The 16,208-nt window shown below is 40.9% G+C and overlaps 2 protein-coding genes across 2 annotated transcripts in view; both read left to right on the top strand.

The window, feature by feature from the left end:
- The window catches only part of DENND5B (DENN domain containing 5B), a 184,159-nt gene that overhangs the window by 119,049 nt on the left and 48,902 nt on the right, over positions 1–16,208 (top strand). Inside the window, exons 7-9 of the mRNA XM_080659118.1 lie at positions 1,506–1,656; positions 11,615–11,708; positions 15,713–15,844. Coding sequence (XP_080515244.1) covers positions 1,506–1,656; positions 11,615–11,708; positions 15,713–15,844 — 377 coding nt within the window. The remainder of the gene's footprint in view (positions 1–1,505; positions 1,657–11,614; positions 11,709–15,712; positions 15,845–16,208) is intronic.
- Positions 7,085–7,643, top strand: H3-5 (H3.5 histone; the record flags this gene model as incomplete). Its single annotated transcript, XM_080659119.1, has 1 exon — positions 7,085–7,643. The coding sequence occupies one exon, from the start codon at positions 7,085–7,087 to the stop codon at positions 7,496–7,498; it is 414 nt and encodes a 137-aa protein (XP_080515245.1). The 3' UTR covers positions 7,499–7,643.

A 16,208-nucleotide genomic window follows, 5' to 3' on the forward strand; every position in this document is an offset into this window, starting at 1 on the left:
AAAACCTGGCATCCTTTTTGCCCAGCATAGAACATAGGGACTATGTTTCAAGATAAGTTACAAGTTATGCATTAAAAATAAAATGAAGTTCAAAAAATTTTTGGATAAATTTCTATGGAGAAAAATTAGGAAAGCTTAACATTTTGAAGTTTATGCCATAGAGGGTAATAGTAAGTTCCTCAGAGCTTCCCTTAATACTATTATTGTCAGACACAAACAATGGTTTTGGGTGAAGCACTGATCTCACATAAGAAGGTGTTAAGCGTGTTCTTCTCACAACAGTAGAGTGTCATGGGCAGATCCCTTCCCACCCAAAAAATAATTTTTTTAGACTATGTTTGGGCAATAACTGGCAGTACTAAATCTGTGGTATTGAAAGAGGCAAAATAATCCCAATGTTAGCAGTTCCGCAGTGTGTTCTGTTTATCACACAACCACGGTCCCTGCTCGTCCTCCTGTTTTAGTAATTTCTAGGCAGAGGATTGGAGACATAGCCTTGATTCTCAAATACTACATTTCCTCTTGAAAATTTAGTTAATGAAAACATTTAAGTCCAGATTCTTTTTAAAGACAATGTGACTTTTTTTAAAAATATCTTTTTATTGATTTCAGAAAGGAAGGGAGAAGGAGAGGAAAAGATAGAAACATCAATGAGAGAGAATCATTGATCGACTGCCTCCTGCACGCTCCCCACTGGGGATCAAGCCTCCAACCCGGGCATGTGCCCTTGACCCGAATCGAACTCGGGACCCTTAGGTCTGCAGGCTGACGCTCAATCCTCTGAGCCAAACCGGCTAGGGCCAAATTTTTTTTTTTTTTTTAACCAAAGACATAATTCACTATTTCTTGGGTCTTTGAGACAGTCCCTAACTTTCAGTGGTTTAAAAATAGGAATATTGAGTAATTTCTGTCTTTTAACTCTGTCCCATTCTTTAAAAGGTCAGTTTTTTATCCTCTGGACATTTTCTAAATGCCTGCTTATTTTATTTGTCTCTGCATTACCCCTCTTGATCTAATAAACACTCCTACTAATGAGAATGTGACTGTTACTAAAAATAACTTCACATAATTCCTTGTTTTACAAATTCCTTGCTTTTACAAAAAGAACCACGACTATTTAATGGGTCTTTGTACAAAGAAATACAGTTAATATAAGGCTTCTGTGCTTGCTGTTCCCTTCTCTTTACCTGTCTTTCAGCTCAAGGGAAATATTTGTCATCCATTAAGAATGTTGAATTTCCCACTTATGGGAAACTTTTAATGATTTTTTTATCCCCACTGCCCTACTTTTGACAAAGGCAGAAATATTGTGAAAATTAATTATCCAGCATTTACTTAAGATTATCCTTTTTTGTACTTATATTACACTGATTTTGAAAAGCTTTAGTAAAAATCTGTTTCAGGATGTCAGAAAGAATGAGTTCCTTGTAGGTGCATGAATGAAGAAAGAATTATTTTTTAAGGCTTAGCCATTGTCTCTAATTTGTTATAAATTCCATTGATAGCCCAGTCAGTTGAGCAGCGGCTGATGAAAATGGATCATACTGCAATCCACCCACATCTACTTGATATGAAAATTGGTCAAGGCAAATATGAGCAAGGGTTCTTTCCAAAGTTACAGTCCGATGTCTTGGCAACAGGACCAACTAATAACAAGTAAGCACATTCTTTACTTGAGTAGTTGGTTGAGGAATGAATGAAAGGTGTGTGCTCTGCAACTCTAATGGAGTAACGCTTAGCCATTAAACATTTTACCAATCTGATTACCTTTTTCAAAGACCAAATTAATTCATTTGAGATAAGGTTTGACTTTTAATTTGCTCATGTAAAAGAATCCAAAGACTAGAGATTTTTCTTTTTTAGGTAATGTGCACTTGGGAATAGCTTTTCTTTAACTGACTGTGTTTAACTATAATGCTAATACTGTCTAATGGAATTATAAAAGTTGTACTTTCATTATCTGTGTCATTTTACTATCTGTATTAGTTTCATAGGATTGCTGTCACAAAATACTACAAACTTGGTGACTTAAAACAACAGAAAATTGCTCAGCCGGCATGGCTCAGTGGTTGAGCATCGACTTCTGAACCAGGAGATCACGGTTTGATGCCTGGTTAGGGCACATGCCTGGGTTGCAGATTCAATCTCCAGTAGGGGGCGTGCAGGAGGCAGCCAGCCAATGATTCTCTCTCATCATTGATGTTTCTATCTCTCTCTCCCTCTCCCTTCCTCTCTGAAATCAATAATATATATATATATATATATATATACACATACATATATATATATATACATACACACACACACACATATATATATATATATATATTTTTTTTAAATCAACGACAGAAATTGATTCTTTTACAGTTCTGGAAGGGGGAAATACAAAATCAAGGTATTGGCAAGGCTTTTAGGGGAGGATCCTTCCTTGCTCTTCCAAATTCTGTTAGCCCCATTCCTTGGCTTCTAGTAGCATAACTCTAGTCTCTGTCTTCCTGTTTACATGACTGTCATCTCTCTGTGTATGTGTCCAAACTTTCCTCTTTTTATAAGCACACTGGTCTTGTTGGTTTAGGGCTTGCTCTGATGACCTTAACTTGATTACATCTGCAAAAACCCTATTTTTAAATAAGGTCACATTCACAAGTATTGGAGTTAAAACTTCAACATATCTGTTTGGGGGACACAATTCAAACCATAACACCATCTTTATATTTTATAAGTATTGAGTGCAAAAATTGCAAAACAAGCAAAAAGAAAGATAAATCCTGTCATTCTTTATGAAAGACTAGAGGCCCAATGCATGAAGATTTGTGCAAGAATGGGCCTTCCTTCCCCTGGCTGCCGGCATCGCCTTCGCTGTGGCCGGTGCTGCCTTTCCGCTCCAGCCTGGAGCTGCCTTTCCGCCTTCCCATGCTGCCCAGAGGCCTGGAGCAGCTAGGGTGGTGCAGAATGCCTGCATCGTCGCCATGGTGACGACACAAGCATCCCGCCCCGCCCCCGGCCGCTCAGTGCCTGCGAATGCAAGTTATCCCTCCATCTTTGTTGGGTTAATTTGCATACTCACTCCTGATTGGCTGGTAGGTGTCGCGAAGGTACAGTCAATTAGCATGTTACTCTTTTATTAGTGTAGATGATTCAAAAAATATATGAATATGGTTAGAAATGGGCTCAGTTATTTGGGTTTAGGGGAGTCCTTGGTTTTAGGTGAATACAAGTCTTTTAACAAGTGCATGATAAAGAAGAGTTTTACAAGAAAAGATGCAAAGAAGATTATTAATGGGGAATACAGTAAGTTTGAAAGAACTTTGGGAAATCAGCAGTTTTGGAACTTAGTTCATTCTTAACCACTAACCAGCTTAGGAACTTTGGACAAATTGGAATCACTTTCCTCTCTTCTCATCTGAAAATACCATTTTACACCTGTGATCTAATTAAAGAGAGTCAGAGAAAGAGGGGGAAAAGAAGCCAGGCTGTGGCAAAGAAATGGGCTAGAAGACTGAAGTAAACACAACATGGACATGGCATTGAGCCACCTAAGTTTTCAGAAGGCAAATGTAGAATCAGTGAGGGCCATAAAAAAGAGGTGGAATTATGCCTTTTGGCCTAAGTGGCCCACTTGAAATAAGTAATATGAAGGTTCTTAAGAGGTGGCCTAAGAGTATTATCAGTGGTGTGCCCTTTGTGTCCGGTGGAAGTGGGATTCTTGCAGTGTTGCAAGGAAAGGTATTTCCTGAGACTTGCACAGGAGGATGAGGTATTGTGAAAGCTTTATTGATGTAAAATTAAGGAGGTTCCCTTCTAAGGTCTCTTCTCCTTCCATTTTGCCATGAAAAAAGCCCAGCCTTGTCTTTAGAGCAAGAATTAAGGCCACTGCTCAGAGTTTCTGCTCCATATTAAAGTCCAATCCAATCCAGCATCTGGCTAGCTTGGCTTGTGTTCCCAGCTGCAGTCTATTGCATGTGGGGTCCACATGGCCATGGGCCATGCAACTACTTAAGACCACATGGCAGGCAAGTCACAGTGCAAGAGAATGCAAGGGAGCGGGGGCAAAGCAAGAGTAGAACAACAGAGAGAGACCTCTTTGTCTAGAGGTTATGTATTCCCAAGTTTTTGTGGGCTCGCATTGGGATGGACAGGGTAGCACTTTTCCCTACGTCACACTGACTTCACTGTGCCTGTGCCCATTTTCCCCTTTGTTGGACCCCTTCCCCCAGTGATTTGCAGGGAATGGACAGGCGCGAAGTGTAGCTTCCCAGTGAAGCTGCCCAGGTGACAGTGCTTATAATGTCGTGCCTCCTTTTTGCTCTTTTTCTATTATTAATATTAATATACCAGCTAATTGTGATGATAACAATATGATCTTTCTACCTTTCAGATGATCTGCTATACTATATATGTTGCAGAATTTTTGGTATTTAACTCTTTATTTCCCAAGATGCTTTTAGTAAAGCAGTGATGAACATTTCCAGATTTTGTGACAGATTTGTAAGGGGTAGAGATTTATAATGATAAATATTAGACTCTTAAAGGAAAAGAAACTGCAATGTGTTCAGTTAATTGGCAGGATTTTACCCTCCGTTAGAGCTGTCCCTACTTTCATAAACACTGAACTTGAAAATGTGCTCAGAGATGCTGTTGGGAGTACAAACTTTCCAAGTCAGTGTATTAGATACAATGTTCTATTTTTCAGAAATGAATGAGAATTTTCAATCAGAAGAGATTAGTCATCGATTTATTCACTGTTTTCTTATTTATAAAATATCCTGCTTGAATCACTTCAATACAGGGAGACTTTTAATTTTAATAGTTTTATTTCCTTTTGATAGCATCAGATTGCTCATTCATTCATTTGGCAAATATTTATGTAGCCCCTCCTAAATGTAAGGCACTGTCTTGTACACTGAACACCTAGCAATAAACAAAACAACCAGAATCCCTGCTTTCAAGTAGGAGAAAAGAAACAAAGAAACTTAATATGTAAAATAAATAACCTGCCAGGCAGTGATAAGATTTATGATGAAAAGTAAAGCAGGGAAGGGAAGGGAAGGAGGGGGCGCTCAGGAGGGAAGATTTCAGTTTTTAAATCTTACTGCCATATTTTTTTGCTTTTAATCTTATATATAATCTCAAGGTTTCCCATTTCCACACAGAGCCCAAGCATTGTATTTTCAGATAGACTGTAGTCTGAAAGAAAAAATATCTCAGAACTAATTTCAGGGTACAGGGATTTATAACCATGCCTATGTAAATGGTTGATCAACTGTTAGCGAGAATTTAATATGCTGCTTACAAGGCAAAAGCAAATAAGCAATCCTTAGTGATTCAGCAAATATGATTATCTTTAGTAAAATTATCCTTAGTAAGTAAGGTTTAATAATGCAAAGAATAAATTAATTACTTAACCAGATCAGGAATGTGTAGCTTTTATAGTTATTTTTTAAAGCAGGTGCTCATTTACCTGTTTTGAAAATAAAGTTAAGTAGGGCATTTTTGTCCCACAGAGTGTATAGTAAGATGCTAGTTATAATTTGTAAATTAATATTTATCCTTTTCTTTACCTAAAGTCTTTTCTACTTTGTCTGCCAAGGGGAACGTTCTGCTCTTTATATTCTACCCTTCTTTTTATTATATAAACTAGAGACCCGGTGCACGAAATTCGTGCACAGGTGCAGTCTCTAGGTCTGGCCAGCGATCGAAGCACAAACATCTGGCATGAAAGGGCAGGTCCCAGCTAACCTATAGGCCCTGGGCCCCCGGGCCTCCGGGCCCCCATGCACTCCCCTCACCTGAGTCACTGTGCCCAAGTTTCCACATGAAGATGTGGTGAGCACGACTGGACACTGTGAGCCAGGATGCAGCATGGGCCTCTGGGCCGCCCAGCAGTGCCACACGGAAGCTGGACGGGCAGCGCACTCTCTCCCAGCCGGCCTCGCAGACCGGCTCCTGCCCGAACCCACGGGAAGCCCAACTGGCCCCTACGGTCCTGGCGGCTGTGGCCTGGCTCACCCAGAAGAGGACACATAGGTGTGGGGCAGGCTTCTCGCAGGCGCCCCAGCACCTGAGCACGGGGGCTTCCCTGGCGCGCAAGCCCTGGCGTCCCGGGGGAGGGTAGTAGGAGGAGTGAGAGCAAGCTCGGCAGACACCCCGCATTCTCACCACACCTCCATCCCCATCACCCCCGCCCCCAGGTAGCTGGTGAGAGGTCGTAGCACATCGCCGAAGCCCAACATATTCTGCTCCACTCCCTGGTAGTTCATGTTATAGCGAGTGGTCGAACTCCTGGTCTCACGGTCAAATAACCGCCTGAGGGGAAATTTTACATATTAGGCTTTTATTATATAGGTTTATTTAGCTGATGCCATGATTCTATTTTAGACTTTTATTGAAACCACCCTACCCAATAGCCTTAATTTCTTAAAACACTAAATAGATTTTACAAACTTACACTGGCTTTTTTTGCTACAGGGCTGTTTTCAGGGCCTCCAGGTCAAAAATCTATACCCAAGTCTTTTTTTTTTTTTTTTTTTTTTAATCCTCACCCGAGGATACTTTTCCATTGATTTTTTTTTTTTTTTTTTTTTTTTTTTTTAGAGAGAGATGGAAGGGAGGGAGGGCGGGGAGAGAGAAAGAGAGAGAGAAACATTGATCTGAGAGAGACATGGATTGATTGCCTCCTGGGCGCACCCTCATCCTCATCAAGCCTGCAACTGAGGTCCGTGCCCTTGACCTGGAATCAAAGCCTCGGCCCTCCGGTCCTCTGGGCCTTTGCTGTAACCACTGAGCACTGACTAGGGCTACACATTTTTTTGTTACTTATATTTTACGCTTTCCCTTTATTTATCGTATAAATTTTTATCTGCTGGTGTTTATACTCTGCTTCAGAGTTGTTAAAAATATTCATGACACTTTTTGAAGATGGTAAGACAGACTTTGTTCAAGAGACCGTGGTGGTGGCAAAGCGGTTTGGGTATTCGTTGGGGTGGTCCGTGCACTTAGCTCCGCGACTGCGGCTCTCCCTTGGGCAGCAGGAGCGGCGTCACGGACTACGAAGCGGCCTAAAACTTCCGCGTTGAGTGAGAAAATGGCCCGAACCAAGCAGACTGCTCACAAATGCATGGGTGGGAAAGCGCCCCGCAAACAGCTGGCCACTATAGCTGCCAGGAAAAGCGCCCCCTCCACCTGCGGCGGGGTGAACAGGCCCCATTGCTACAGGCCGGGGACCGTTGCGCTTCGAGAAATCCGTCGTTACCAGAAATCGACGGAGCTTCTGATCCGGAAGCTGCCTTTCCAGAGGTTGGTGAGGGAGATCGCCCAGGATTTCAAAGCGGACCTGAGGTTTCAAAGTGCAGCCATCGGCGCGCTGCAGGAGGCTAGCGAAGCGTACCTGGTGGGGTTATTTGAAGATACCAATCTGTGTGCCATCCACGCCAAGAGAGTCACCATCATGCCCAAAGACCTCCAGTTGGCTCGCCGGATACGGGGGGAGAGAGCTTAAGGGAAGGCAGTTTTTACGGTGTTTTGTAGTAAATTCTGTAAAATACTTTGGTTTAATTTGTGACTTTTTTTTCTAAGAAATTGTTTATAATATGTTGCATTTGTACTTAAATCATTCCATCTTTCACTCAGGATGAATGCGAAAAGTGACTGTTCACAGACCTCAGTGATGTGAGCACTGTTGCTCAGGAGTGACAAGTTGCTAATATGCAGAAGGGATGGGTGATATTTCTTGCTTCTCATGATGCATGTTTCTGTATGTTAATGACTTGTTGGGTAGTTATTAAGGTACTAGAATTGATAAATGTGTACAGGGTCCTTTTGCAATAAAACTGGTTATGTTGATCCAAGTGTTTAACAATTGGGGCTGTTAAGTCTGACCATGCATCACTGTGATAGAATGTGGGCTTTTTCAAGGGTGAAGATACAAGTCTTAACCACAGTGTAATAACTTACAGTTTCCTAAAAAAAAAAAAAACCTGGCAGCTATAGAATACACTATGTGCATTTATAATAGCTATTTTATATATTGTAGTGTCAACATTTTTAAATTAAATGTTTTACATTCACACGTGAGGAGTCTTGTCATTAAGGTGTGTGTAATTTAGGGTCCAGTTGGTGTTCTAACTAGACTGCACTTGTTTTCATAGTAGTAAAATGCTTTGCAAATAAAAAAAAATAATAAAAAAAGAGACTATGGTGGTACGTGTAGGGACTACCACAAGGGGGTATTGGAGTGGGGAAGAGAGATTGGCCTCAGCCCCAAACACATGATGGGCAAGGGGGGATTTAAAGCCAAGGAGCAGAGATGGGAAATTACTAAGAGGAAACATTAGGGTTGAGGAGGGATACAGACTAAACTGTCCTAACCGGACTCTTGCTGAAGGCTGGCCAGGTGATTGGGCATCACCTGGGGGATGCGAAGGATGAGGAACACAATCAGATCAGAGAGCTTCTGTACCCTGAGTGTGCGAGCCCCTTCTCAACTGACTTAGCAGGGTTCTGACTAAAATGGGATTTTACAAGGAAGTGCACTGATGGGCCTGGAAGGAGGTTCGGATGCCTGATTGCAGTTTGGTCAAGCAAAAAATCTTTGTCAGTGTCTTACTATGTTTTTCCTGGATCTTTTCCATTTCCTCAATTTTCTTTTTATTTTTTTATAATATATTTTTATTGATTTCATAGAGAAAGGGAGAGGGAGAGAGATAGAAACACCAGTGATGAGAGAGAATCATTGATCGGCTGCCTCCTGCATGCCTCCCACTGGGGATCGAGCCCATAACCCCAGTATGTGCCCTTGAATGGGATCAAACCTGGGACCTTTCAGTCCGTAGGCCTGCGCTCTATCCACTGAGCCAAACCGGCTAGGGTTCCTCAGTTTTCTTTGTATCCTTTTTATAGTCTTACATTGATCCCTTGCTTGAAGGAGATTTCCAAGGATTCCATTTCAGAGATCTGTCACTAGATCTTTGCACATTTTTTCCCTGATATAAACCTATATTCTTTTTTTAAATATATGTATTTTAAGAGAAGCTATCTTTCTTGCTACCGTTTTTCTTATAATTATTTAGTGTTCCTCGAGCAGACTGTAATGAGAGGATTGAGAAGCTAGAAACCAAAGGCATGCATAAATTATTTTAAAAGAAACGAGCCGCTTTCTCATTTTAAGTTTTTTTTGTAAATTGGATACTTTATTAATAAAATAATTAAAAGTAATAAGTTGTCAGAAATGCACTATGACTTATCCTGAATGGCTAAAATGTAAGTTCATTTTAATTTTATTTATTTCAGAGAGGAAAGGTACGGGAGAGAGAGATAGGAACATTAATGGTGAGAAAGAATCATTGATCAGCTGCCTCCTGCACACCCCCTACTGGGGATTGAGCCCACAACCCAGGCATATGCCCTTGACTGGAATTGAGCCTGGGATCCTTCACTCCACAGGCCAGCGTCCTATCCACTGAGCCAAACCAGCCAGGGCTATAAGTTCAATTTAAATTGTGGGTATCTCTGCTATCAAGGATATACTCAAAGTAAATATTCTTAGAATGGTTCGATGAATAAATAGTCAAGCCTAGGAAATTTTAAAAACTGGTTTAATATAAAACGATACACGTTCATTCAAAATTTTACTGGGAAGCAATAGAGTAAATTTTAGAACCACCCATAATGCCATCATCATGATATGTTAGCATTTGGTGGTGTTTTTTCATGGCATGGGTCCTGGTGTGTATGCACACATATGTGCATGTTCATGCTTTTTTCTTTTTTACAAAATTAGAATATTGTTTGTAGAAAGTTGTGTCTTGCTTTTTTTAATTCATTGTATCAGGGGCACTCTCCCATAGTACCTCCTATTGTTGAATGTTAGGTTATTTTGAACACATTTACTTCTAACTGTTGGGTGTAAGATCTGCGATTAACTCAAAAGCTTTTTCAAAAAGTATGCATTTAGCATGCTTTTGGAGTGAAAGGTATATCTCCTAGCTTCAGGAACATTTAAAAGCCAAGATGTATCTTGGAATAAAGGAAACATACTGCATATGTACTATGGTGAACATCTGTAAACTTAAATGTTAGGTTGCATCTGTGACTATTTATTTAAGGTGTGTTTATAGAAGGGGCATGTGACATAGTAGATTCTGCCAGTAAAATGGCTGATAGACATGATACAAGCCCTTCAAGAGTTTATAGTAGAGAGGAAAGATAAGTAAGAATAACACACTGATAGGAACTACAGTTGGGGAATATCAGAGGGGTAGCAATTTAGATTTGGAAGAATCATAGAACACCTTCTGTGTGCCGTCTAAGCTATCTGAAAGATGAATAGACGGGAGAACATCGCATGGACAAAGGCTCAAATGTGAGAGAGCTTTCCATTGGAAACTCTGAGGCCATTGAAAATAGATGGGGTTTTAAGGTAGGAGTGATTCGCGGTACTAAATGTAGCAGAGAGTTTGAGTAAGCTAAGAATGAAATGAATAATAGCCATTGCATATGGCAGGTGGGGGTATCTGGCTTCATCAGGAGCATTTTCATGGGAAGGAGCTGATCTGAGATGAACTAAAGAGCCAAAGGTAAATAAAGGCCTTACCACTAAACTTTTAAAGTATTTTTACATAAGAAGAGTGAAGAAAGAGACTTCAACATAACTATAGAGGGTCAGCATGCTTGTAAGCTGAAAGGAAATATCCAGGTGGGATAGAAAAATAGGATTGGCAGCAAAGGTGGTGATTATTAGAGCAGGCTGAAGAAGGCAAGAGAGAATTGGTCAGGAATATAGGTGGAACACATAGTTTTGAGGCATGGCCAATATATTTCATACTTTGGGATTAGAAGAAAGATGAGGTGTCTGTGTGTGCATCACTAAATAGAGGGCATGAGGAAGGAGGCAAGGTGGGTCTTCAGTTGCATGGAGGTACTTGAGAATAAAGTGAAAGGTGTGGAAATAGTCTTTGAGGGGGTTGGGGGAGACTTGATAAAGGGCAGGTAAAGTGATTCATGGGTAATCATGAATTAAATAAAAAACCTACATGGGTATGAGAATACAGAAGTGAGAGGGTACTATTATTCACTCAGGGTTTGGAGTTGTGTTAGTGGGCAAGATGGAAAGGAGAAGGTCATTACAGAGGGGATAACTGCATTTTTTAAAAAGTCTTGCACTGGCCGGTTTGGCTCAGTGGATAGAGTGTCGGCCTGCGGACTGAAGGGTCCCGGGTTCGATTCCGGTCAAGGGCATGTACCTTGGTTGCGGGCACATCCCCAGTGGGAGGTGTGCAGGAGGCAGCTGATCGATGTTTCTCTCTCATCGATGTTTCTAACTCTCTACCCCTCTCCTTTCCTCTCTGTAAAAAATCAATAAAATATATTTTTTAAAAAAAAGTCTTGATTGTGGTGGTGATCACATATCTCTTTGAATATACTAAACACCATTTAACTACATGCTTTAAACGGGTGATTGTATGGTATTTAAGTTATATCTCAGTAAAGCTGTCATGTGTTTTAAAAAGAAAAATAAGTATTGTCAGTCTTTTGTTTTGAACAGTTCCTTCTATTTTAAAGTTGTGACTGCATTGCTTGGGTTTGTTTGTTTTCACCTCTGGATTCTATTTTTCAGTCGCTGGGTAAGTCGGAGCGCCACCACGCAACGCAGGAAAGACCGCCTCCGCCAGCATTCCGAGCACATGGGCCTGGACAACGACTTGAGGGAGGTATGTGGGCTGCCTTCCTGGGATGTTTGATGCAGAGCCACCAGCTAGGCTCACTCAGCCCAGCAGGTGTCATTGTATAGGGTCTTTCCCATTCTTTTTAAAAAAGCAGTTCAGTTATATTTTAAAAGTAATCCTTTTGTACTGACTTAGAGCAGAAAACACCTTTTTTCCCCATTTTTATAATTATAGTACATCTAAAAAAGGCTCGAATGCAAGTCTCCTTGTGTATCACAATTACAAGGCCAAGTTTAAGATAAATTTTGATCAATGTATCTCCTATAGGGAAAAAATTTTATAAGAAGCATAGACATTATTTTAAGCATAATTTAAACATAGTAAGGAAAGATGTTTCTGCCTGGTCTTTGTCTTTGTCTTGCTGACACCATTTTGAAAGTTTTTTTATGTTATTTTAAAATTAAGATCCTATGCTTTATTTGTACTACTTGGAAAATAAAACCACAATTATATGTTTGAGTAATTTTAAATAAGTTGATTATTTCTTGAGATCAAAAGGGAAAAAATGCAATCAGAAAATCTGTTAACTATAGTCTAAACTCAAATGTGTAAAAATGAAGCAGAAAACATTTTAAATATACATTGCTTTTTTTTTGTTCATGCCTATATGGTTTTAAACATTTTCTTAAGAACTGAATTTATGTAGTGCTTTTCTTTGTGCTACTGTATTTTCTCTCTCCTTTTTCTTTTGCTGTGACTTTATCATATGCATGCTTATTTTGCTTGTCTCTTTCTCCCATATCCTTTTTTTTTTGCCTTTGGCATTCTCCATCCTCTTAGCCTTCCAGGGAACTTTTGGTCTGTCAGAACTCCATGGCATTCTGGGAGTGGGATCAGGGCCCACCTCCTCCTGCACGACTTCCCAAAAAATCCTTCTCTGAGTGCTGCCTGGTATGTTCTTAACCTGAAAGTGCTTTGCAGATGTTCCCGAATCTTGCCTTTGGTGTTCCTTGAATGACCCACTGCGTGAGTGCACAGAGCTCTAGCATGGCCCACATCACCCCGAGACATGAACACACAGCCTCTCCATTCTACATTTCACTGCCTCTTGTGTTTGGCACCTTTTCGTGGTGGTGTGTGCTAACACGAGTAATTCTATACTGTTGGCAGGGATTCTTCAAGTCCCTAATCAGTGTGATTGGCAGGGAGGATGGAGAACAGATTTAGCAAATTATTTTTCTTCCAAAGGGAACTATATTAAATATTTAGACTCCCTTTTATGTAAGCATTTTGCAGAAGTCGTTTATTTTTTATCAGCTTTTTGATTAGGTTTTATCTCCACAGCATTTTAATTTACCCTTTCTGGTCTGTGTTCAATGTGGTCATAAAATCCGGTCATCAAGATAGAATCTTAGTACTAAGAGAAACCTTTGAGGTCATCTTGTCTAACTTGACATGATGTAACTGAAGTCCAAGCGACTTGTCCAAAGTTAGATGGATACACAAGGCAGCGCCGGGCCTACAGCCCAGGACGCCTGACTTCCCGGCAGGTCCTCTTCCGTAACCCTGCATACCAGGTGGCACTAACCAGCCACCCTCAGGGCAAGAGGACTCTTAGTTGTAATTTGTTCCTATTATGACATTAGCATAAATTTACCCAACTTTACAGTGTTCCTCTCTTCACAAGCTCAATGCCAGGCTGTTTATTAGAAAACTCGGGGAGAGCCTGTACTGAAGAGCAGTTGATCCGGTGGTTATTAATGAGCAGGATATATTTTCATAGGTAGTTCCTAGTGGTCCATTGCTTTTGGCAGAAATGCAGAAGGGCATATTAGAACTCTCAGAAGAAATCTAAGGTGACTTCCCACTTCAGTGAAGTAGGCTATAGTATTATAAAAACATTCCTTGTGAAAGTTTCTCTTTTTCCTCCATTTTCATCTTAAAATACACCTTGTCTTCCAAAAGCAAATCACGTTTTTCTCATCACTTGATTTGTGCAGTGTACGGAGGCCGCCTCCCTTCTTGCTGTGAGGAAGGGCCTGTGCCACCGTCAGCCTCCTTTCTGTGCATGCCCATGGGATGTCGCTGGTTCTGTGCCTCCAACAGAAATGCTCAGGAGACTTGACACATGGCCTCGTGGGGCTCACTGGTGGCTGATAACTGTCCCCACCCCATGGGTACAGTGCTGGGTGCTCAGAATGTATGGCCACTCAAAGGACAGCCCTATTCTAACTCTTCATTTTTATAATAGAACACAAATCTTAAACAGTGCTTAATTAATAATCCAATTATTTTTTTCCTCCTACGTTCTGGCCTGACCATGCTCCTCACTCCTTTTCTTGCAGGCAGTGTTTCTTCCTAAGCCAAGTTTGATACTTAACTCTTCTTGAGAATTGAGTCTTGTAGTAGTTCTCTCTGCATTTGCACACAACTCCTAGAGGCAGAGGAACTGAGGATGGGGGAGAAACAGAACCTCACCAGATAACATTGTTTTTACCAGTCTTCTATCTCTGATTCGTAATATTCCACATAACATTAGTACAACCTGAAATAATAGGAATTGCAGATATAATTCTCACATGGGATCCCTGCCTCTATCTCAGGTTAGTTTTTCTAACACTTTATTTCCTGCTTTTATTTCTTTGAAAACTGACCTTCAGGATATTTCAATAGACCTGTTAACACTTAGTTTCCTAGTGGTGATAGTTGTCTCTCATTCTCAGCTTTCCCTCTAAAAATGGTTTGAAGCAGAAAGAGCTATACACAAGTTTATGGGAACTTAATGCTTGTGGAGTTCATTTGATTTTTAAATCTGTATTTAAAATGGTTGCACTGGAAAAGAAACAGGTCATTTCATTAATGTGGCATTTCATCAGGAGAGTCGGGAAATGGCAGGTAAACTAGTCCGTTAAATCCCTAATCAGTGGGATTTTTAAAACAATTTATAACAGATTTATCAGATTATTTTTCTCCTGGAGAAGAAATACATTAAATGTATAAACTCCCTTTCATTTAAAGAATGCAAAGGATTTTACACATCTTCACTTACAATTTCGAATTCTGCCCTTAAGATAGTAAGATAGATTTCACATATGTGTCTGTGGGAGGATGCGCTGGCTAGCAATCTCTCTCCCTCTCCAACGAACTGCTAGTTTTACTATATAATTTAGAGTAGTTATTCTCTAAATATGGTCCTACGATACTTAGAGTTTGGGGGATTCTGTCCTGTGGTCCTGAAGCAAACATAAGGTACCTGAATGAGCTTTTGCAGGTGACACAGAAAGAGCCAGCAGGCGTTCTGCACACATCATATGTAGCGATTGTATTTTTTTCTGGGAACTTACTAACCAAAGCTCAAGCTCAGTGGACTGGGTTTCTCAGCTACTCTCTGAGCCATCACAAGTATTGCGATGTTTCCACTTTCTCTTGATTACAGAAGAAGGCACAGGACAAACATGTCACAGAAACGCGCGGCCTCCTGCATGTGGACCACTTTTCAGAGTGGTCCCAGAGCCTTTCTTGTGAGGGAGGGGGGCCTGTTTTATGCCCATGTTATGAATAAACAATGCCCGAGGTCATAAAATCAGTTGCCCCCAGATTCTAGAGCTCCTACTGTGACTTGATTTGAGGAAAGGGTTGAGCTGGGAGCAATGCCGGAGAGCCTCATGATCTGAGGTGTGGGAAACCAGTGACTGGAGAAGCACTGGGTTCCTGCAGAACCTGGACTGTAACCCAGATACCCAATTCTTTCATTCCAGCCATGCTCCTGACTAATCACAACCTCGCGTCTTTCCAATGAAGAGACCGAACTAGATGAAATTTCATCTCATTTTGAATGCGTTTTAACCTGATGGGGTTTCTGTCCCCCTGTTTTCACAGGGCTGACGGTTGGTGGGAGCACAGGGGCCCTCCGCCTTTTGGCACACTGAAACCTGAATTGCTGTTGCACGTGTACACTTCTGTTGTTCCCACACTTACTTTTATTCAAGGATAAATAGGTCAGAAGAATATCTGATGTTTATACATTAAAAATGCTCTTTAATTTTTAGAAATATATGCAAGAGGCACGAAGTTTAGGAAAAAACCTGAGGCAACCCAAATTGTCAGACCTCTCTCCTGCCGTGATTGCACAGACCAACTGGAAATTTGTAGAAGGCCTATTAAAGGAATGTAGAATGAAGGTACGTATTACTCACAGATGCGAGGACACGGTGTGCATTCACGGTTACTCCACGTGTAGGGCTACGATGAGCAGAGGTCACCCCGTTTGAGCCCATAGCTTCCCTAGAAGAAAACTTGTACTGGGGCCTAAACCTCATGCGCTTTCTCCTGAGGTCATGAGCCTCCATGGCTCCTCCATGGCCCATAGAATCAGTGACTTGGGAGCCCTGCACAGTTTTTCACCTTTTCAGCCATGGCTGTCTTCCTCTCTGACATGAATGGATATTAAGCCAGTCAGAAGTTGTGTCAGGGATATTGTCATCTTATGCAAAAGACAGCACATTTATGTGTGTGTGTCTGTATGTGCATCGTTGGAACCTTATC

This window comes from Plecotus auritus (assembly GCF_963455305.1).
Source record: "Plecotus auritus genome assembly, chromosome: 3".
NCBI lineage: Eukaryota > Metazoa > Chordata > Mammalia > Chiroptera > Vespertilionidae > Plecotus > Plecotus auritus.